A 22,442-nucleotide genomic window follows, 5' to 3' on the forward strand; every position below is an offset into this window, starting at 1 on the left:
TAATGGATAACTCCATAGCTAATTTTTTATCCAAAATGCCTGCATTTCAGAGAAAGCGCGATTGCTCTGTTTTAAACACTGTAGAGCAGGAGGGCGCTGATGATAATTGTTCTGTCATTCCCTCACACCAATCTGAAGGGGCCATGAGGGAGGTTTTGTCAGATGGGGAAATTTCAGATTCAGGTAGAATTTCTCAACAGGCAGAACCTGATGTTGTGACATTTAAATTTAAGTTAGAGCATCTCCGCGCACTGCTTAACCCCTTAACGACCAACGACGTATGGGGTACGTCCTGCAAAAAAATGCAGTTAATGACCAAGGACGTACCCCGTACGTCGTTGGTCTTTGAAAGCAGTGGAAGCGATCCTGATCACTTCCAACTGCTTTCATGTTATAGCAGTGATGCCTCGATATTGAGGCATCCTGCTATAACATTTTTTAGCCCACCGATGAAGAGAGAGCCACCCTGTGGCCCTCTCTGCATCGGCCATCAATGGCCATGTTCGTTGGTGGGTGGGAGCTTACCCAGGGAGGCGGGTGGACGGCCATCGGTGGGGAAGGGTGCGAGATCGAGTGCGCGCGCGTGCACGGGAGCGGGTGCGCGCGCGTGCACGGGAGCGGGTGCGCGCGCGGGCGGGTGGGAACCCTACACTATGGAACAAATGTTAAGTGTTACACGGTGGGAGAGAGGGTGGGAACATTAGAAAATAACTTGTAATTTAACGATCTGGGAGGGTGGGAGGTTGGGGGTTGAGGGGGGGCAGCTACACTACAGAAAATATAATTTTTAAAATAATAAAATATAATAAAAAACATATTTGATTTCAAACTGGGTACTGGCAGACAGCTGCCAGTACCCAATATGGCGTATAATAAGGCAGAGAGGGGGGTTAGAGAGCTGTTTGGGGGGATCAGGGAGGTTGGGGGCTAAGGGGGGATCCTACAGAGCAGAATTATCATTTTTTTTTTTTTTTTAAATCCCAAAAAAACTCTTATTTTAGTACTGGCAGACTTACTGCCAGTACTTAAGATGGCGGGGACAATTGTGGGGTGGGGGAGGGAAGAGAGCTGTTTGGGAGGGATCAGGGGGTGTGATGTGTCATGTGGGAGGTTGACACCTACACTAAAGCTAAAATTAACCCTGCAAGCTCCCTACAAGCTCCCTTCAATGCTGGGCATTATACACGTGTGGTGCGCAAGGGCATTTAGCTGCCTTCTAATTACCAAAAAGCAAAGCCAAAGCCATATATGTCTGCTATTTCTGAACAAAGGGGATCCCAGAGAAGCTTTTACAACCATTTACGCCATAATTGCACTAGCTGTTTGTAAATAATTTCAGTGAGAAACCTAAAATTGTGAAAAATTTAACGCTTTATTTTTATTTGTTAGCATTTGGCGGTGAAATGGTGGCATGAAATATACCAAAATGGGCCTAGATCAATACTTTGGGTTGTCTACTACATTATACTAAAGCTAAAATTAACCCTAAAAGCTCCCTACAAGCTTCCTAATTAACCCCTTCAATGCTGGGCATAATACATGTGTGGTGCGCAGTGGCATTTTGCGGCCTTCTAAATACCAAAAAGCAATGCCAAAGCCATATATGTCTGGAATTTCTGAACAAAGGGGATCCCAGAGAAGCATTTACAACCATTTGTGCCATAATTGCACAAGTTGTTTGTAAATAATTTCAGTGAGAAACCTAAAGTTTGTGAAACAATTTGTGAAAAAGTGAACAATTTTTTTTATTTGATCGCATTTGGTAGTGAAATGGTGGCATGAAATATACCAAAATTGGCCTAGATCAATACTTTGGGATGTCTTCTAAAAAAAAATATATGCATGTCAAGGGATATTCAGGGATTCCTGAAAGATATCAGTGTCCCAATGTAACTAGCGCTAATTTTGAAAAAAAGTGGTTTGGAAATAGCAAAGTGCTACTTGTATTTATGGCCCTATAACTTGCAAAAAAAGCAAAGCACATGTAAACATTGGGTATTTCTAAACTCAGGACAAAATTTAGAAACTATTTAGCATGGGTGTTTTTTGGTGGTTGTAGATGTGTAACAGATTTTGGGGGTCAAAGTTAGAAAAAGTGTGTTTTTTTCCATTTTTTCCTCATATTTTATAATTTTTTTTATAGTAAATTATAAGATATGATGAAAATAATGGTATCTTTAGAAAGTCCATTTAGTGGCGAGAAAAACGGTATATAATATGTGTGGGTACAGTAAATGAGTAAGAGGAAAATTACAGCTAAACACAAACACTGCAGAAATGTAAAAATAGCCTTGGTCCCAAACGGACAGAAAATGGAAAAGTGCTGTGGTCATTAAGGGGTTAAGGAGGTGTTATCTACTCTGGATGATTGTGACAATCTGGTCATTCCAGAAAAATTGTGTAAGATGGACAAGTTCCTAGAGGTTCCGGTGCACCCCGACGCTTTTCCTATACCCAAGCGGGTGGCGGACATAGTGAACAAGGAGTGGGAGAAGCCCGGCATACCTTTTGTTCCCCCTCCTATATTTAAGAAATTATTTCCTATGGTCGACCCCAGAAAGGACTTATGGCAGACAGTCCCCAAGGTCGAGGGGGCAGTTTCTACACTAAACAAGCGCACTACTATTCCTATAGAGGATAATTGTGCTTTCAAAGATCCTATGGATAAAAAATTGGAGGGTTTGCTTAAAAAGATTTTTGTTCAGCAAGGTTACCTCCTACAACCTATTTCGTGCATTGTTCCTGTCACTACAGCAGCGTGGTTCTGGTTCGAGGAACTAGAAAAGTCGCTCAATAGAGAGACTCCGTATGAGGAGGTTATGGACAGAATACACGCATTTAAGTTAGCTAATTCCTTTATTTTAGATGCCGCTTTGCAGTTAGCTAGATTAGCGGCGAAAAATTCTGGGTTTGCAATTGTGGCGCGCAGAGCGCTCTGGCTAAAGTCTTGGTCAGCGGATGTATCTTCCAAGACAAAATTGCTCAATATCCCCTTCAAGGGTAAAACCCTTTTTGGACCAGAGTTGAAAGAGATTATCTCAGACATCACTGGGGGTAAGGGCCATGCCCTCCCACAAGATAGGCCTTTCAAGGCCAAGAATAAGTCTAATTTTCGTTCCTTTCGCAATTTCGGGAACGGACCGGCCTCCAACTCTGCAGCCTCTAGACAAGAGGGTAATGCTTCGCAGACCAAACCAGCTTGAAAACCGATGCAAGGCTGGAACAAGGGTAAACAGGCCAAGAAGCCTGCTGCTGCTACCAAAACAGCATGAAGGAGCAGCCCCCGATCCGGGACCGGATCTAGTAGGGGGCAGACTCTCTCTCTTCGCTCAGGCTTGGGCAAGAGATGTTCAGGATCCCTGGGCACTAGAAATAGTTTCTCAGGGTTATCTTCTGGAATTCAAGGAACTACCCCCAAGGGGAAGGTTCCACATGTCTCACTTATCTTTAAACCAAATAAAGAGACAGGCATTCTTACATTGTGTAGAAGACCTGTTAAAAATGGGAGTGATACACCCAGTTCCAATTGTGGAACAAGGACTGGGTTTTTACTCAAATCTGTTTGTAGTTCCCAAAAAAGAGGGAACCTTCAGACCAATTCTAGATTTAAAGATTCTAAACAAATTTCTCAAAGTACCATCGTTCAAAATGGAAACTATCCGAACGATTTTACCCTCAATCCAGGAGGGTCAATTTATGACTACCGTGGATTTAAAGGATGCGTATCTACATATTCCTATCCACAAAGATCATCACCAGTTCCTAAGGTTCGCCTTTCTGGACAAACATTACCAGTTTGTGGCTCTCCCATTCGGGCTAGCCACTGCTCCAAGGATCTTCACAAAGGTACTCGGGGCCCTTCTAGCGGTTCTAAGACCAAGGGGCATTGCAGTGGCACCTTACTTGGACGACATTCTGATACAAGCGTCGTCTCTTTCAAAGGCAAAGGCCCACACAGACATCGTTCTGGCCTTTCTCAGATCTCACGGCTGGAAGGTGAACATAGAAAAAAGTTCCCTGTCTCCGTCGACAAGAGTCCCCTTTTTGGGGACAATAATAGATTCATTAGAAATGAAGATTTTCCTGACAGATGTCAGAAAGTTAAAGCTTCTAAACGCTTGTCAAGTTCTTCACTCTGTTCCTCGACCTTCCATAGCTCAGTGCATGGAAGTAGTAGGATTGATGGTTGCAGCAATGGACATAGTTCCTTTTGCGCGAATTCATCTAAGACCATTACTACTGTGCATGCTCAAACAGTGGAATGGGGACTATACAGACTTGTCTCCAGTGATCCAAGTAGATCAGAAGACCAGAGACTCACTACGTTGGTGGCTAACCCAGGATCATTTGTCCCAGGGAATGAGCTTCCGCAGACCAGAGTGGGTCATCGTCACGACCGACGCCAGTCTAGTGGGCTGGGGCGCGGTCTGGAACTCCCTGAAGGCTCAGGGTCTATGGTCTCGGGAAGAATCTCTTCTCCCGATAAACATTCTGGAACTGAGAGCGATATTCAATACTCTCAGAGCTTGGCCTCAGCTAGCAAAGGTCAGATTTATAAGATTCCAATCAGACAACATGACGACAGTTGCTTACATCAACCATCAGGGGGGAACAAGGAGTTCCCTGGCGATGAGAGAAGTGACCAAGATCATAAAATGGGCGGAGGATCACTCCTGCCACCTATCTGCGATCCACATCCCAGGAGTGGAAAACTGGGAGGCGGATTATCTGAGTCATCAGACATTCCATCCGGGGGAGTGGGAACTCCACCGGAGATATTTGCCCAGTTGACGCAATTATGGGGCATTCCAGACATGGATCTGATGGCGTCTCATCAGAACTTCAAAGTTCCTTGCTACGGGTCCAGATCCAGGGATCCCAGAGCGACTCTAGTGGATGCATTAGTAGCGCCTTGGACCTTCAACCTAGCTTATGTTTTTCCACCGTTTCCTCTCATTCCCAGGCTGGTAGCCAGGATCAAACAGGAGAGGGCCTCTGTGATTTTGATAGCTCCTGCGTGGCCACGCAGGACTTGGTATGCAGACCTGGTGAATATGTCATCGGCTCCACCATGAAAGCTACCTTTGAGACAGGATCTTCTGGTACAGGGTCCATTCGAACATCCAAATCTAGTCTCTCTCCAGCTGACGGCTTGGATATTGAACGCTTGATTTTATCTAAGCGTGGGTTTTCGGATTCTGTGATAGATACTCTGGTACAAGCCAGAAAACCTGTAACTAGAAAGATTTACCATAAAATATGGAAAAGATATATCTGTTGGTGTGAATCCAAGGGATTCTCATGGAGTAAGATTAAAATTCCTTGGATCCTTTCCTTCCTACAAGAGGGTTTGGATAAGGGATTATCAGCGAGTTCTCTAAAGGGACAGATTTCTGCTTTATCTGTCTTGTTACACAAACGACTGGCAGCTGTGCAAGATGTTCAAGCCTTTGGTCAGGATCAAGCCTGTTTACAGGCCGTTGACTCCTCCCTGGAGTTTGAATTTAGTTCTTTCAGTTCTCCAAGGAGTTCCGTTTGAACCTTTACATTCCATAGATATTAAGTTGTTATCTTGGAAAGTTTTTTGTTTTTAGTTGCTATTTCTTCTGCTAGAAGAGTTTCTGAGTTATCTGCTCTGCAGTGTACTCCGCCCTATCTGGTGTTCCATTCAGATAAGGTCGTTTTGCGTACAAAACCTGGTTTTCTTCCAAAGGTTGTTTCCAACAAGAATATTAACCAGGAAATAGTTGTGCCTTCTTTGTGTCCGAATCCAGTTTCAAAGAAGGAACGTTTGTTACACAATTTAGATGTAGTCCGTGCTTTAAAGTTTTATCTAGAAGCAACAAAGGATTTCAGACAAACATCTTCTCTGTTTGTCGTCTATTCTGGTAAAAGGAGAGGTCAAAAAGCTACTGCTACCTCTCTTTCCTTTTGGCTGAAAAGCATCATCCGATTGGCTTATGAGACTGCCGGACGGCAGCCTCCTGAAAGAGTCACAGCTCACTCTACTAGGGCTGTGGCTTCCACATGGGTCTTCAAGAACGAGGCTTCTGTTGATCAGATATGTAAGGCAGCGACTTGGTCTTCCCTGCACACTTTTGCCAAATTCTACAAATTTGATACTTTTGCTTCTTCGGAGGCTATTTTTGGGAGAAAGGTTTTGCAAGCCGTGGTGCCTTCCGTTTAGGTAACCTGATTGGCTCCCTCCCTTCATCCGTGTCCTAAAGCTTTGGTATTGGTTCCCACAAGTTATGGATGACGCCGTGGACCGGACACACCAATGTTGGAGAAAACAGAATTTATGCTTACCTGATAAATTACTTTCTCCAACGGTGTGTCCGGTCCACGGCCCGCCCTGGTTTTTTAATCAGGTTTGATAAATGTATTTCTTTAACTACAGTCACCACGGCACCCTATAGTTTCTCCTGTTTTTTTCTCCTGTCCGTCGGTCGAATGACTGGGGTGGGCGGAGCCTAGGAGGGACTATATGGACAGCTTTTGCTGTACTCTTTGCCATTTCCTGTTGGGGAAGAGATATTCCCACAAGTTATGGATGACGCCGTGGACTGGACACACCGTTGGAGAAAGTAATTTATCAGGTAAGCATAAATTCTGTTTTTTCTTTATAATATGAACTATGCACACAGACAACCTTCTTTCCTGAGTTTATGAAAATAATAGCAGAGCTCCATACAATTGTTATATTATCTTATTATTTGTTTTGGAGTCTATCCATATCATACTCTTGTTATTGACACTGGGTTTGTACATCTATAGCGTAGTTAATACACTTATCTGGCTTCCTTTACATATATTTGTTTAATCAGCACAGTACAGGTCCTAATGGGAGCAGTCTCACTCCTCTAGTATTGTGTAAAAAGAGTGGTACTTTAAAGGGGCAAGAAGCACAATTTTTATTTCAATTTATCAGATTTGCTTAATTTTTGTGGTATCCTTTGTTAAAGGAGCAACAATGCACTACTGGGGCCTAGTTAAACATATTGAATAAGCCAATGGAAAGGGCATATATATGCAGCCATCCATAAGAAGCTAGCCGACAATAGGGCACTGCTTCTTCTGAGCCTACCTAGGTATGCTTTTCAACAAAGGATACCAAGGGAAAAAAAACAAATGATCTAATAAAGTACATTGTAAAGTTGTTTAAAATTGCATGCTCTATCTGAATCATGAATGTTTAATATTCACTTTACTGTGCCTTCTAAACAACTTTCAAATTTGCTTAATTCTCTTGTTATAAATTGTTGAAGGAGCAGCAATGCACTACTGGGTGCTAGCTTGACATAGTGGGTGAGCCAATGACAAGAGGCATATATCTGCAGCCACCTATCATCAGCTAGGTCCTAGTAGAGCATTGCTGCTCGAATGGAAAAGAAGTAAGCTGAATAGCGTTCTGCTTTTTAGATGTGGACAATGCCCAAAACTCAGCAGCGTACTACTCACATAAAAGTAAGCCCAAACTGGCATGATGCACTCAAAGAAATCCACAGAAGCGGATCACAGATATCTTCCTTCCAAATATTTATTAAAACAAGTTTAAATTGTCACTCAGAGTAAACCAGTGCCTTTACTAAGCACAGCATGAACACAAAAATTAGGGCTATACAGAACAAAATGTCTTATGTTCTGTTGGTATCCTTTGTTGAAGAGTAAAGCTAGGTAGGCTGAGAGGAGCTTAGGAGTGTGCACATGTCTTTAGCATTCATTTCTACGCTAAGTGTTTGCAACTGTGTATAACATTGCAAATACTGCTGCCAGATGGCACGCTCCTGAATTCACCTAGGACTACTCTTTAACAAAGGCTACCAAGTGCAAAATTGATAATGGAGGTAAATTGAAAAGTTGTTTAAAAATGTGTGCTCTATCCAACCCTTTTAAGTTAAATTTTGACACTACTGTCCCTTTAATGGACATAACACCTGGCTGATTTTATGGAATATCTGGCTAAAATTTAAGCTAATAAACTAAAATTAACTAACATTAATTTGTTCAATGTTTGTTGCCAAGTTTAATGCAATGAATGTGTGTTTTTTGGGTAGGGACAGTCTACTCCAGAATTATTATTGTTTTAAAAGATAGATAATCCCTTTATTACCCTTTTCCCAGTTTTACATAACCAACACAGTTATATTAATATATTTTCCTTCATGTAATTGGCAAGAGTCCATGAGCTAGTGACGTATGGGATATACAATCCTACCAGGAGGGGCAAAGTTTCCCAAACCTCAAAATGCCTATAAATACACCCCTCACCACACCCACAATTCAGTTTTACAAACTTTGCCTCCTATGGAGGTGGTGAAGTAAGTTTGTGCTAAGATTTATACGTTGACATGCGCTTCTCAGCATTGTTGAAGACCGATTCCTCTCAGAGTACAGTGAATGTCAGAGGGATGTGAAGGGAGTATCACCTATTGCATGCAATGGTTTTCCTCACGGGAGATCTATTTCATAGGTTCTCTGTTATTGGTCATAGAGATTCATCTCCTACCTCCCTTTTCAGATCGACGATATACTCTCATTTTCCATTACCTCTACTGATAACTGTTTCAGTACTGGTTTGGCTATCTGCTATATGTGGATGGGTGTCTTTTTGGTAAGTATGTTGTTATTACTTAAGACACCCCAGCTATGGTTTGGCACTTTATGCATTTATATAAAGTTCTAAATATATGTATTGTACTTATATTTGCCATGATTCAGGTTCATGTATTTCCTTGTGCAGACTGTCAGTTTCATATTTGTGGAAAATAAACATATTAAGAAATATTTTTCTTACCTGGGGTTTTAAATTGACTTCATTTTTCTTGCAAATTGCGGGCAGTATTAGGCCTGCGGGTGCGTCAAATGCTAGACTTTATTGCGTCATTCTTGGCGCGAGAGTACATCCGTTGACGCAAGTTCGTCATTTCCGGTGTCGTAGTTGACGCTGAGTCCTTACACAGGGCTGCCTCGTTAGTGACGCGAGTGTGTCATTTCCGGATGTTGTTGGCACCAAAAAATTTTCAGTCACGTTGTGCGTCATACTTTTTCATTTATTTAATACCCCATTGCTATTTGCCTCTTGCCTTTTCTATGTCTATGCTATTTGCATTTTTTCCCATTCCTGAAACTGTCATATAAGGAAATTGATAATTTTGCTTTATATGTTGTTTTTTCTTTTACATTTTGCAAGATGTCTCAATCTGATCGTGTCTCAGAAGTATCTGTTGGAACTTTGCTGCCTGACATCGGTTCTACCAAAGCTAAGTGCATGTGTTGTAAGATTGTGGAAATTATATCTCCGAATGTCATTTGTAATAGTTGTCATGATAAACTTTTACATGCAGATAATGTGTCCATCAGTAATAGTACATTTCTGGTTGCAGTTCCTTCAACTTCTAATGTACATGATATACCTATGAATTTTAAAGAATTTGTTACTGATTCTATTCAGAGGGCTTTGTCTGCATTTCCGCCTTCTAATAAAGTAAAAGGGCTTTTAAAACTTCTCATAAAGTTGATAAAATTTCAAATGACCGACAACATAATGATTTATCCTCCTCTGATGAGGATCTATCTGATTCAGAAGAACCTTCCTCAGATATTGAGACTGACAAATCTACCTATTTATTTAAAATTGAGTATATTCGTTCTTTGTTAAAAGAAGTGTTAATTACTTTGGATATTGAGGAAGCCAGTCCTCTTGACGTTCAGACTAGTAAAAGTTTAAATGCTGTTTTTAAACCTATTCCTGATGCTATTTCTGATATGATTTCTAAGGAATGGAATAAGCCAGGTACTCCTTTTATTCCTTCTTCAAGGTTTAAAAAATTGTATCCTTTACCAGCAATTTCTATAGAGTTTTGGGAAAAGATCCCCAAAGTTGATGGAGTTATTTCTACTCTTGCTAAACATACCACTATTCCTATGGAAGATAGTACTTCTTTTAAAGACCCTTTAGATAGGAAACTTGAATCTTATCTAGGTCATCTTCTTAGGCCTGCAATTTCTTTGGCTGATTTTGCGGCTGCATCAACTTTTTGGTTGGAGAATTTAGCACAACAAGAATTGGATTCTGACATATTTAGCATTGGATGCCGTTTTTGATATTATCAAAATTGATGTTAGATCCATGTCTTTAGCTATTTTAGCTAGAAGAGCTTTGTGACTTAAATCTTGGAATGCTGATATGACATCTAAGTCTAGATTATTATCTCTTTCTTTCCAAGGTAATAATTTATTTGGTTCTCAGTTGGATTCTATTATTTCAACTGTTACTGGGGGAAAGGGAGTTTTTTCTGCCTCAGGATAAAAAACCTAAGGGTAAATCTAAGGCTTCTAACCTTTTTCGTTCCTTTCGTCAAAATAAGGAACAAAAATCTAATCCTTCTCCAAAAGAATCTGTTTCCAATTGGAAGCCTTCCTGAAATTGGAATAAATCCAAGCCTTTTAAAAAACCAAAGTCAGCCCCTAAGTCCGCATGATGGTGCGGCCCTCATTCCAGCTCAGCTGGTAGGGGGCAGATTAGGGGTTTTCAAGGATATTTGGATAAATTCTGTCCAAAATCAATGGATTCAGAGCATTGTCACTCAAGGGTATCGAATAGGATTCAGAGTAAGACCTCCTGTGAGAAGATTTTTTCTCTCACGTATCCCAGCAAATCCAGTAAAAGCTCAGGCTTTCCTGAAGTGTGTTTCAGACCTGGAGTCTTCAGGGGTAATCATGCCAGTTCCTTTTCAGGAACAAGGTCTGGGGTTTTATTCAAATCTATTCATTGTCCCAAAGAAGGAAAATTCATTCAGACCAGTCCTGGATCTGAAAATTTTGAATCGTTCTGTAAGAGTACCAACTTTCAAGATGGTGACTATAAGGACTATTCTGCCTTTTGTTCAGCAAGGACATTATATGTCTATAATAGACTTGCAGGATGCATACCTTCATATTCAGATTCATCCAGAACATTATCAGTTCCTGAGATTCTCTTTTCTAGACAAGCATTACCAATTTGTTGCTCTTCCATTTGGCCTAGCAACAGCTCCAAGAATCTTTTCAAAGGTTCTAGGTGCCCTACTCTCTGTAATCAGAGAGCAGGGTATTGCGGTGTTTCCTTATTTGGACAATATCTTGGTACTAGCTCAGTCTTTACGTTCTGCAGAATCTCACACAAATCAACTAGTGTTGTTTCTTCAAAGACATGGTTGGAGGATCACTTTACCAAAAAGTTTCTTGTTTCCTCAGACAACGGTCACCTTTTTAGGTTTCCAGATAGATTCAGTGTCCATGACTTTGTCTCTAACAGACAAGAGACGTTTGAAATTGGTTGCAGCCTGTCGGCACCTTCAGTCTCAGTCATTCCCTTCAGTGGCTATGTGCATCGGACGCAATTCCTTTTGCTCGTTTTCACATGAGACCTCTCCAGCTTTGTATGCTGAATCAATGGTGCAGGGATTATACAAAGATATCACAATTAATATCCTTAAATCCCAATGTTCGACACTCTCTGACGTGGTGGTTAAATCACCAGCGTTTAGTTCAAGGGGCCTCTTTTGTTCGGCCAACCTAGACTGTGATCACTACAGATGCAAGTCTTTCAGGTTGGGGAGCTGTTTGGGGATCTCTGACAGCGCAAGGGGTTTGGAAATCTCAAGAGGCGAGATTACCAATCAATATTTTAGAATTCCGTGCAATTCTCAGAGCTCTTCAGTTTTGGCCTCTGTTGAAGAGAGAACCATTCATTTGCTTTCAGACAGACAATATCACAACTGTGGCATATGTCAATCATCAGGGTGGGACTCACAGTCCACAAGCTATGAAAGAAATATCTCTGATACTTCCTTGGGCGGAATCCAGCTCCTGTCTAATTTCTGCGGTGCATATCCCAGGTATAGACAATTGGGAGGCGAATTATCTCAGCCATCAGACTTTACATCCAGGGGAGTGGTCCCTCCATCCAGATGTGTTTTCGCAGATTGTTCAGATGTGGGGTCTACCAGAGATAGATCTGATGGCCTCTCATCTAAACAAGAAACTTCCCAAATACCTGTCCAGGTCCAGGGATGTTCAGGCGGAAGCAGTGGATACGCTGACACTTTCTTGGTGTTATCATCCTGCTTACATTTTCCCGCCTCTAGTTCTTCTTCCAAGAGTGATCTCCAAAATCATCATGGAACAATCGTTTGGGGTTGCTGGTGGCTCCAGCATGGCCACACAGGTTTTGGTATGCGGATCTTGTTCGGATGTCCAGTTGCCAACCTTGTCCACTTCCATTAAGGCCGGACCTTCTGTCTCAAGGTCGGTTTTTCCATCAGGATCTCAAATCATGAAATTTGAAGGTATGGAAATTGAACACTTAGTGCTAAGTCATAGAGGTTTCTCTGACTCAGTGATTAATACTATGTTACAAGCTCGTAAATCTATCTCAGAAAGATTTATTATCGAGTTTGAAAGACTTACATTTCATGGTGTTCTCATAAATGCTCTTGGTATTCTTTTAGAATTCCTAGAATTCAGGGACGTGCACTCATAAGAGGCAGGTGAGGCAGTGCCTACTCTGCCATATGTGGCCAAAGCTTAATTAAATTTTAATTAAAACAAAAAAAAGTAAATAAAAAAGTATTTTCCCCCCATGTAATGCTATGGAGAGGCAGTTACAGGAACACTTCTCTCCATTGCAGTACATGGGTCAAAGGAAAAGCTGTGCTGCAGCGCCACCTGTGTTCTGTCAATATATTAGCAGCAAAAATTGGGACCAATAGGAGGCACCCCTCTTGATGCCTCCTTGCAAGTGAAGGATATATAGATTAATCAGAAGGAGGATGCAGTGCGCAGGGTCATGTGACACAACTGGAAGCTGAGGTAACCTAAGAACAGATGACACCAAGCAGAAGAGTTAAGTAGTATTCTACATCTCTTGTGATTCACAAATTGTGTTCAGATACAGCTCATTAACAGGAGGACAGTAAGTGAGCATAACCCAATACTGACAGGAAGCCAAAGGGTCAATTCAAATTTAAATCCATAATTTAAAACCCAGAGTTTGAAGTTAAGTGTGCAGTGTCCACATTATTTAAATTAAAGTTTTTGACATTGAATATTGCTAAGCCTCCCTTTTTCATGGTTATTTGATTTAATTAGGTACAATCTCCATATATGTTATGTCTGTTCAGTCAGAGGATGCAGTATCTATTTTTATTTTTCTATGCGTCTCCATTTATTTAAAGACTGCTGTTAACTTGTAATTCACAAATCAATTGAAATCTGTTGCATTGTGTTTTTAATATGTGCTGCTTTTATACAAGTTTATATTAATAAAAAGGAGATAATGAGCCATTTAAAAAAAATATATGTAATTATTGCAGTTAAATGTTTTTAGAAATAATGCCACTGTAAAGTAACTGGTTAAACACATAGTCAAAGGGAGACATTTAAAATTAAACTTTCATGATTGAGGTAGAGCATGCTATTTTAATAGACTTTTCTAGTTATTTATATTTTGAGAATTAGCATCAACTGTTACTGACCCCATGTCAGCAAATCAAATTAGTTTTTGAAAGGAACATGAAAGTCATAATTACCTTTCCATCATTCAGATAGAAATTGCACACAAAAAATAAATAAATAAACTTTCTATTTTACTTTTATTATTATGTACTTCATTTTTTTGGTATCCTTTGGTGTCCTTTGTTGAAGAGCATACCTAAGTGGGATGTGCACGTGCGTTTCTTGAATACCATATTGCAGCAGCAGCTGTGTTGGCAGTATTGATAACTTGTCCTTTGTGTAAAATGTGTATGGTAAATAATCTCTATTTTTACAATACAGTAGTGAGTAGAGAAGAGATTGTGTATCATTCTAATTGCTTAGTACAGAGCTTTCCAAACTTTTCATGTTGGTGACACACTTTGTAGACCTACATCATTTCACGACACAGTAATTCAGTTGTACTAACAAAAAGGAGGTTAAACTAACTTGTTTTAAGAGATACGGACACATACATAAATTATATAATAACAAAATGCATTTACAAGTAACAGTATGTATGTGCAAGAATTAAAACAAGTTTAATAACACCAATAGCTACTTACTATTTTAATGGGATGTATTAGGTTGATGGGATGAACACAGTTTCTGAATATTTAGTGTAATATTAGATAAAGACACTCACATTTCATCATCAAGCATTTTTAAGCTTCCACTTCCTATCCATATATCAAGAGCAGGAGCAGCAATGCACTACTGGGAGCTAGTTGCAAAAAAATCCCACTGACTTCTGCTCAGCGTTTAAGCTGCCACCCTCAGAGCTCTGTGAGTCCGACTGACTACTGCCCGCGCTGCAAACACACTGCTGTCCCACTCACTGGCTACACTTGCAGTCACGAGCCAATTAAGGAGACTATACGTGCAGTCAGGAGCCAATGTGCCGCCAAATCCGCCAATGGTAATAGTTTCAGTTCCAACTGAGCTGTGCCAATTGGTTAAGATGATCTGTGACCCACTAGCTATCAATCACGTGTCAACCATGTGATATGCGTAGCAGGCAGGTGGAAAGTCAGAAACCAAAAAAACAATTTAATTTTTTTTTTTAAATTTAATAAAATTTGTGCTGAAACAGGGACACACCTACACACTGCTGCCGACACACTAGTGTGTCCCGACACACAGTTTGGAAAGCACTGGCTTAGTAACTGGCACTGTGTCACAGAATTGTGTGTGTATGTGAGCAGAGTGTGTGTGGGTGTCAGTGAGCAGAGTATGTGTGTTTTATTCTCCAGGTAATCAATACATTTCTGATGAGCTGGTGCTTTAGTGCCGTGTTTCTCAACAATGGTCCTCAAGTACCCCCAACAGGCCAGGTTTTCATTATAGCTGAATCCGTGCACAGTTGAAGTAATCAGCTGATCAGTAACTCAGTGGTTACTACCTTGCTCTCACCCATCACCTGATTATGTCACCTGTGCACTGGTTCAGCTATCATTTAAACCTGCCCTGTTGGGAGTACTTGCGGCCCTCTGTACATGTTTTTCTCCATCGTATCATATCTAGTGCCTCACCAGCCTCTGACCTCACTGCACGTCACTGCTAGAATTTTACAGTTTCTTCAGGATGGTTTGGATAAGGGTTTGTCTGCAAGTTCCTTGAAGGGACAAATCTCTGCTCTTTCTGTTTTATTTCACAGAAAGATTGCTAAACTTCTTGAAATTCACTGTTTTGTACAGGCTTTAGTTCGTATTAAGCCTGTCATTAAATCAATTTCTCCTCCTTGTAGTCTTAATTTGGTTTTGAAGGCGTTACAGGATCCTCCATTTGAGCCTATGCATTCTTTTGACATTAAACTTCTTTCTTGGAAAGTGATGTTCGTTTTGGCTATCTCTTCTGCTAGAAGAGTTTCTGAGCTATCTGCTCTTTCTTGTGAATCTCCTTTTCTGATTTTTCATCAGGATAAGGCAGTTTTGCAGACTTCTTTTCAATTTTTACCTAAGGTTGTGAATTCTAACAACATTAGTAGAGAAATTGTTGTCCCTTACATTCTTTGGATGTGGTAAGAGCTTTGAAATATTATGTTGAAGCTGCTAAATATTTCAGGAAGACTTCTAGTCTATTTGTTATAGTTTCTGGTCCTAGGAAAGCTCAGAAGGCTTCTACTATTTCCTTGGCTTCTTGGTTAAAGCTTTTGATTAATCAAGCTTATTTGGAGTCGGGTCAGACCCCGCCTCAGAGAATTACAGCTCATTCTACGAGATCAGTTTCCACTTCGTGGGCTTTTAAGACTGAAGCTTCAGTTGATCAGATTTGCAAGCGGCAACTTGGTCCTCTTTGCATACATTTACTAAATTCTACCGTTTTTATGTATTTGCTTCTTCAGAAGCAGTTTTTGGTAGAAAAGTTCTTCAGGCAGCTGTTTCAGTTTGATTCTTCTGCTGATGTTTTAAGTTTTTCTTGTCATTAAAGAATAAACTTATAATTTGGGTTGTGGATTATTTTTTCAGCGGAAAATGGCTGTTTTTTTATTTTATCCCTCTCTCTCTAGTGACTCTTGCGTGGAAGTTCCACATCTTGGGTATTGATATCCCATACGTCACTAGCTCATGGACTCTTGCCAATTACATGAAAGAAAACATAATTTACGTAAGAATTTACCTGGTGGTTATGATTTTTTGTATAAAGCACAATTATTTCCAAATTCCTTTGTTGATGCTTTTTACTCCTTTCTTTATCACCCCACTTCTTGGCTATTCGTTAAACTGAATTGTGGGTGTGGTGAGGGGTGTATTTATAGGCATTTTGAGGTTTGGGAAACTTTGCCCCTCCTGGTAGGATTGTATATCCCATATGTCACTAGCTCATGGACTCTTGCCAATATGAAAGAAATTAATTTATCAGGTAAATTCTTACATAAATTATGTTTTCTGTCTGTTCTGGATCCCTTGGGTGTTTAATATAATTTCAGATGGTTAATGAATAGGTTTCAGAATGAGGCATTTCTAGGAAGGATTTTTTTCTGTCCTATGTTTTGTGAATTCCTGTGATAGTTTTATATCTAGAATTTATGGGGGGGGGGGGGGTGATTGTTCCTGTTCCTTTGTTCAGCTCCCAGAATATTTTCCTAGGTCTTGGGTACCCTTTTGTCTACAATCAGAATTGCAGTGTTTCCTTTTCAGGGTGATTTTTTGGTTCAAATTGTTGTTTCTTTAGTATCATGGTTGGAAAAATATATTTTTTTTCAAAGAATTTGCTGGTTTTTCAGACTAAGATTGTTGTTTCTCAGATGCCTGAAGAAGCAGCCAGAGCGGCTGAGAAACGTGTAGCATATCTGTTTTTAAAGAGCTGCATATTATACTAAGGCTCTACTGATTTTAAGTGTTTTAATAAATTGTGTTTTATCATATACACAGCTTTATTCTCACATCTATCATCCGAACATTCGAATAGCAGGTTAACAGGGAGTAGTCGACTCCACACCTGGTATCAGTGAGCTGGGACACTGAAATTTCCCAGTAGGCTCCAATAAGCACATTTAGTGCTGCTACGTTTGTGAGTATAATTGTTTCACATACACATTGTATTTATATTGTATGGATATATTGCACTTGGACAGATCTTCTTTAATTATATATTATATAATTATATATTATACTTCAGATGTTCATGGAATCGTTAATAAGAGCTGCTGTTATGAATAAAGACATTCACGTTAATTTTGGTGATCTGATTACATCTTGGATTTAGCAAGACTTTGTTTGGACTGTGTGCCCCCTATAGAACCCTAGTGGTAACACTTTTGGGACTATTCATTACTGAAGTGAAAACTGGGAAACAGTGTTTCTCAGTTGTTACTCTTGGCATTCAGGAGAGTGGCCTCTTCATCTGGATATCTTCTATCTGATAGTGGATCTTTGGGGTCTCCCAGAGATAGTTCTGATGGTTTTTTGTTTCATTCGTTGACTTTCCAGGTACTATGTGAGGTCCATAAATCCTCAAACAGTGTTTGTGGACACTTACATAGTTTCTTGGTCATTTTGACTAAAATTGTTTTTTTTACACCTCTGGTTTCTTTCTGTGGTGGTGAGTGTCCACAAAATCCTTACTCTTGGGAAGTACAAGACCTGGCCACCAGGATTAGTCAAAGACACCCCATACCAGAGATTTCAAATATCGCTCCCACTTCCCAATTCTTTCCAGTGTTTTTTTGCCTCGTCAAGGAGAGGGTAAGGAAGGAGATGCCATCTCCTTCTACTCATTCTGTTTTCAATCCTGGGCTTTCAGTATTGAGGGTTCCTTAGAAGGGTTTACAATGCTGTATCCTTAAATGTTTTTTGACTTTTCATCATCTTGGTGTTTTTGCCTCTGGTAATGCAGTTCTTGGCAGAAAGGTGTTTTTTCTTTTTTTTTTTTCAGGCAAATAGGTGCCTGCCTTTACCTTGTTGTCCCTCCCTCTTTTTTTGTGGACTCCACAGCTTGGGTATTGGTTCCCAAGAGTAAGGATTTTGTGGACTCTCACAACCATAGAAAGAAAACCATAATTTATTCTTACCTGATGATAATTTTATTTATTTATTGGTGGTGAGAGTCCACAAACTCCCCAATATTTTTTCTGGTGGCAGCAGTTTTAGTATGCACCTCTTTACCCCAGTGTGTCTTTCTTTTTCTCCTATCCTTGGCTATACGTCCTACTAGGTAGAAAGGGAAAGTGGGAGGGATATTTGAAATCTGGTAGGTTGGTGTCTTTGCCTCCTCCTGGTGGCCAGGTCTTTTTTCAGGTTAGAATACATTTATGTTTTTTTCTTCCAGGGTAGTTGCCTATTCAGTCTAGAGGGAGCGTGTGTTTCTATTTGCTTCAATTTGGCCTAGCCGTTTTTTGGTATGGAAATCTAATTTAGATGTCTAGTTGCCATTATTTGGGTCTCTTCCTTTGCATTTCAGGTTTTTTAGTCTTAAGGTCTGGTTTTTCATACAGTTCTTAAATCTATAAGCATGATAACACAGAGATTTAACTAATAGTTCTTATGCATAGAGAGTTCTCCAAAGCTGTTATATGATGTTATTGTAGCCACCAATCAGCAAGTGCTACCCAGGGTGCTAAACCAAAAATGGTCTGGCTCCTAAGCTTTACATTTCTGATTTTTCAAATAAAGAGAAATACCAAGAGAACAAAGAAAACTTGATAATAGGAATAAATTAGAAACTTGCTTAAAATTGCATGCTCTATCTGAATCATGAAAGAAACAATTAGGGGTTCATATCCCTTTAAATCCCACCCTTTATGTTTTATTACTTGTGGACTCCACTGCTTGGGTATTGGTTCCCAGGAGTAATGGATCATGGATTCTCACCACTTATTGAAAGAAAACATTTATGCTTACCTGATAAATTCAGTTATTTCATGGTGGTGTGAGTTCATGAAACCCTACCCTGAGTTTTTCAGGTGTTTTTTTTTTCTCTTGCACACATCTTCTCTCCCCCCCCACCCCTACTTCTATTTGTTTGCCCTTGATTCTTTTCCTACCTCTTTGGCTTGGCTATATGTCAGACTGAGTTGCCAGTGAAGTGGGAGGGGTTGTATAGAGTTCCTGGGGTTTGGGAATCTTTGCCTCCGCCTAGTAGTAGGAAAGAGTCATTTCCAGGTTTAATGGACTCTTCATGGACTCTCACCACCATGAAGAAATTAATTTATCAGGTAAGCATAAATTGTTTTTTCTTTCTTAATTCAGATGGAGCATACAATTTTGAGCAACTTTCCATATACTTCTTTTATCAAATTTACTTAATTCTAGTGGAATCCTTTGTTGAAGGATTAGCAATTCACTACTGGGAGCTAGCTAAACACATCTGGGGAGCCAATGATGAGGTATGTATGTACAGTCACCAATCAGCAGCTAGCTACCAGTAGTGCATTGCTGCTTCTGAAAGATGCTTATTGGTAATAGTGTACTTTTTGTCCTGTTTTGTGAGATTTTTTTCAGAGGATGATTTTATTTTTAAATGTAATACAGAGATATTTTGTGCGTATCTGCATTATATTTCCATATCTTACATTTCAATGTTTGAGGCTTTTGTCACATCCTGACTTTATTGTTTGCTTGCAGGTAGTGGGTACAACAATGAGGAAGGTAAGTAAACCGGTGTCATGTGTGTACCCTGTAAATTATGTCTCTGATGTATTTTGAATGTCATACCCACTGTATATCATTGAGCCTCTCTGTACCTTTTATATATATATATATATATATATATATATATATATATATATATATATATATATATATATATATATATATATATATATATATATATATATATTGTATCAATAATTTAGTCCACGTTTAACTCCAATATTATAATTCTAGCTACTACATAAAACTGGTGCATAATAGCTACAACCATCAGCTTAGCAGACAAGACCAACTGTAACTGCTATGACACTACATATCCCAGGAAGCACCAGTCATTTCAGTTAACCCTAAATATAACATATTTACATCCTTGTTAAAACTTAACATGCACAAAACTTACTGATACAATAATTGATGCCATGGAGGAAGGTGTAATTTTGTTGCTACATAAATCCCTGGTAAGACTTCACCTAGTGTATGGAGTGCAGTTCTGGGGACAGACATTTTTTTCAAATTTCAGAGAAGGGTCATAAATTAATAAGGGGAATTGAGTATTTAAGCTATGAGGAAAAGATAGCAAAATTGGGTCTGTTTTCTCTAGGAAAAAGGCACTTGAGAGGCGATTTTATTACTTTATCCAAATAAGGACCATATAAAGATTTGGTGGAAGCTTTGCTTATTCCAGGTAAATTGTTTTACAAGAGGTCACAAATTAAGGCTAGAGCAAAGGAAATTTAATCTCCAGCAACTTAAACTTTTTTCACTGTAAGATCAATCAAAAAAGAAAATGTATGACCACAAATTCAAGAAGCTTGACGGGTAAAATAGGGGAGCTGGAGCTCTTAGTTGCAGAAGAGGACTATATTATCAGTATAACTAAACTTGGTGGAATGATTCACATGACTGGGCAGTTAACTTAGAGGCTTATACTTTATTTAGGAGGGACAGGAGTAACAAAAGGGGTGGAGGAATTTGCATGTATATTAAACCTGACCGTAAACCTACAATAAGGGAAGATATTTATGATGATACAGGTGATAATGCATATACCTTTAGGGTTAAAATAAGGAGTGGGGGGAAAATCCTAAAAAAATATTGCTAGGAACATGCTACAAGCGCCCCAACATTAGTGACATGGAGGAAACTCCACTACTAATGCAAATAGGAAAGGTTTCTAATAATAACAGGGCTGTAATTATGGGAGGTTTTAACTACCCCAACAAACTGGGCCATTGAAACTAGTAATACAGGTAAGGGAGATTTTTAAATGTTCTCAGGTATAATTTCTTGTAACAGTTAATAGAGAAGCCAACTAGAAATAAATCTATGTTGGATTTAGTGCTATCAAACAATACCGATATAATATCAAACATAGAAGTCAAAGAACATTTAGGTAACAGTGATCATAATATGGTCACATTTTAAATCACTTTCCATAAGCAGTGTCTTAAGAGTTCAACTAAGACTTTTAATTTTAAGAAAGCAAAAATTCATGATTTAAGAAAATCGGGACAAAGTATTCTCTAATAAAAATACAGAGGGAAAAATGGATAACATTTAAAACTTTGTTAAATAAATATACAGATCAACACATACCACATGGTTATAAAAGTAAAATAATAAAATTTAAGCCAAAGTGGCTAAATAAAAATGTGTTAAGAGAAATTAAGAAAAAACATAGGGCATTTAAATTATAAAAAAAATAAATAAAAAAAAAAAAAATTAGTACAGACTTAACATACCAAATATATAAGGAATATAACAAAGCATGCAAAAAAGCAATCAAAATTAAAGATTAAAGGGACACTGAACACAAATTTTTTCTTTCGTCATTCAGATAGAGCATGAAATTTTAAGCAACTTTCTAATTTACTCCTATTATCACATTTTCTTCATTCTCTTGGTATCTTTATTTGAAATGCAAGAATGTAAGTTTAGATGCTGGCCTATTTTTGGTGAACAACCTGGTTTGTCCTTGCTGATTGGTGGATAAATTCATCCACCAATAAAAAAGTGCTCTCCAGAGTTCTGAACAAAAAAACTTAGATGTCTTCTTTTTCATATAAGAGAACGAAGAAAAATTGATAATAGGAGTAAATTGGAAAGTTGCTTAAAATTGCATGCTCTATCTGAATCACGAAAGAAAAAATTTGGGTTCAGTGTCCCTTTAATTGCAAAGGATTCTAAGTCAAACCCTAAAAGTTTTTTTTTATGTACATAAATGGTAAAATAATCTAAGGACAATATAGGCACATTAAAATGTGTGAAGGGTAGCATACGTAACAGTGACAGGGAAGAACGCTGAGGTACTTCTTCACACAAGAGAGGAACCAACGGGAGATACTTTGAAACAAACTAGAACATACTAGCCCATGCCATTAACTGGGTTATCTCTAGAGGATATCAGGGAAAACAATGGATAATATTAAGGTAAACAAAACTTCAGGCCCAGATGGAATATACCCAAGGATATTACGGGAACATAGCACTGTTATAGCCAAAACTCTACTCTTAATTTTTCAAGACTCATTATCCTCAGGCATAGTACCCCAGGACTGGTGTAAAGTTGATGTGGTTCCACTCTTTAACCCCTTAACGACCAAGGACGTACGCCATACGTCCTAAAAAAAATACACTTAACGCCTGAGGGCGTATGGCGTACGTCCTCTGTCTGGAAAGCAGCTGGAAGCGATCCTGTTTGCTTCCAGCTGCTTTCCGGTTATTGCAGTGATGCCTCGATATCGAGGCATCCTGCAATAACCCCCCTTGGCCATCCGATGCAGAGAGAGCCACTCTGTAGCCCTCTCTGCACCGGACATCGATGGCCGGTAT

General features: G+C 39.3%; 1 protein-coding gene across 5 annotated transcripts in view; it reads left to right on the plus strand.

Annotated features, from left to right (window-relative positions):
• The window catches only part of LOC128650016 (phosphomevalonate kinase), a 227,400-nt gene that overhangs the window by 110,637 nt on the left and 94,321 nt on the right, over positions 1–22,442 (plus strand). For all 5 annotated transcript variants that reach the window (XM_053703677.1, XM_053703685.1, XM_053703658.1 and 2 more), the window contains one exon: positions 19,584–19,607. In XM_053703677.1, coding sequence (XP_053559652.1) covers positions 19,584–19,607 — 24 coding nt within the window. The remainder of the gene's footprint in view (positions 1–19,583; positions 19,608–22,442) is intronic.

This window comes from Bombina bombina, chromosome 1, assembly GCF_027579735.1.
Source record: "Bombina bombina isolate aBomBom1 chromosome 1, aBomBom1.pri, whole genome shotgun sequence".
In the NCBI taxonomy this organism is placed as follows: domain Eukaryota; kingdom Metazoa; phylum Chordata; class Amphibia; order Anura; family Bombinatoridae; genus Bombina; species Bombina bombina.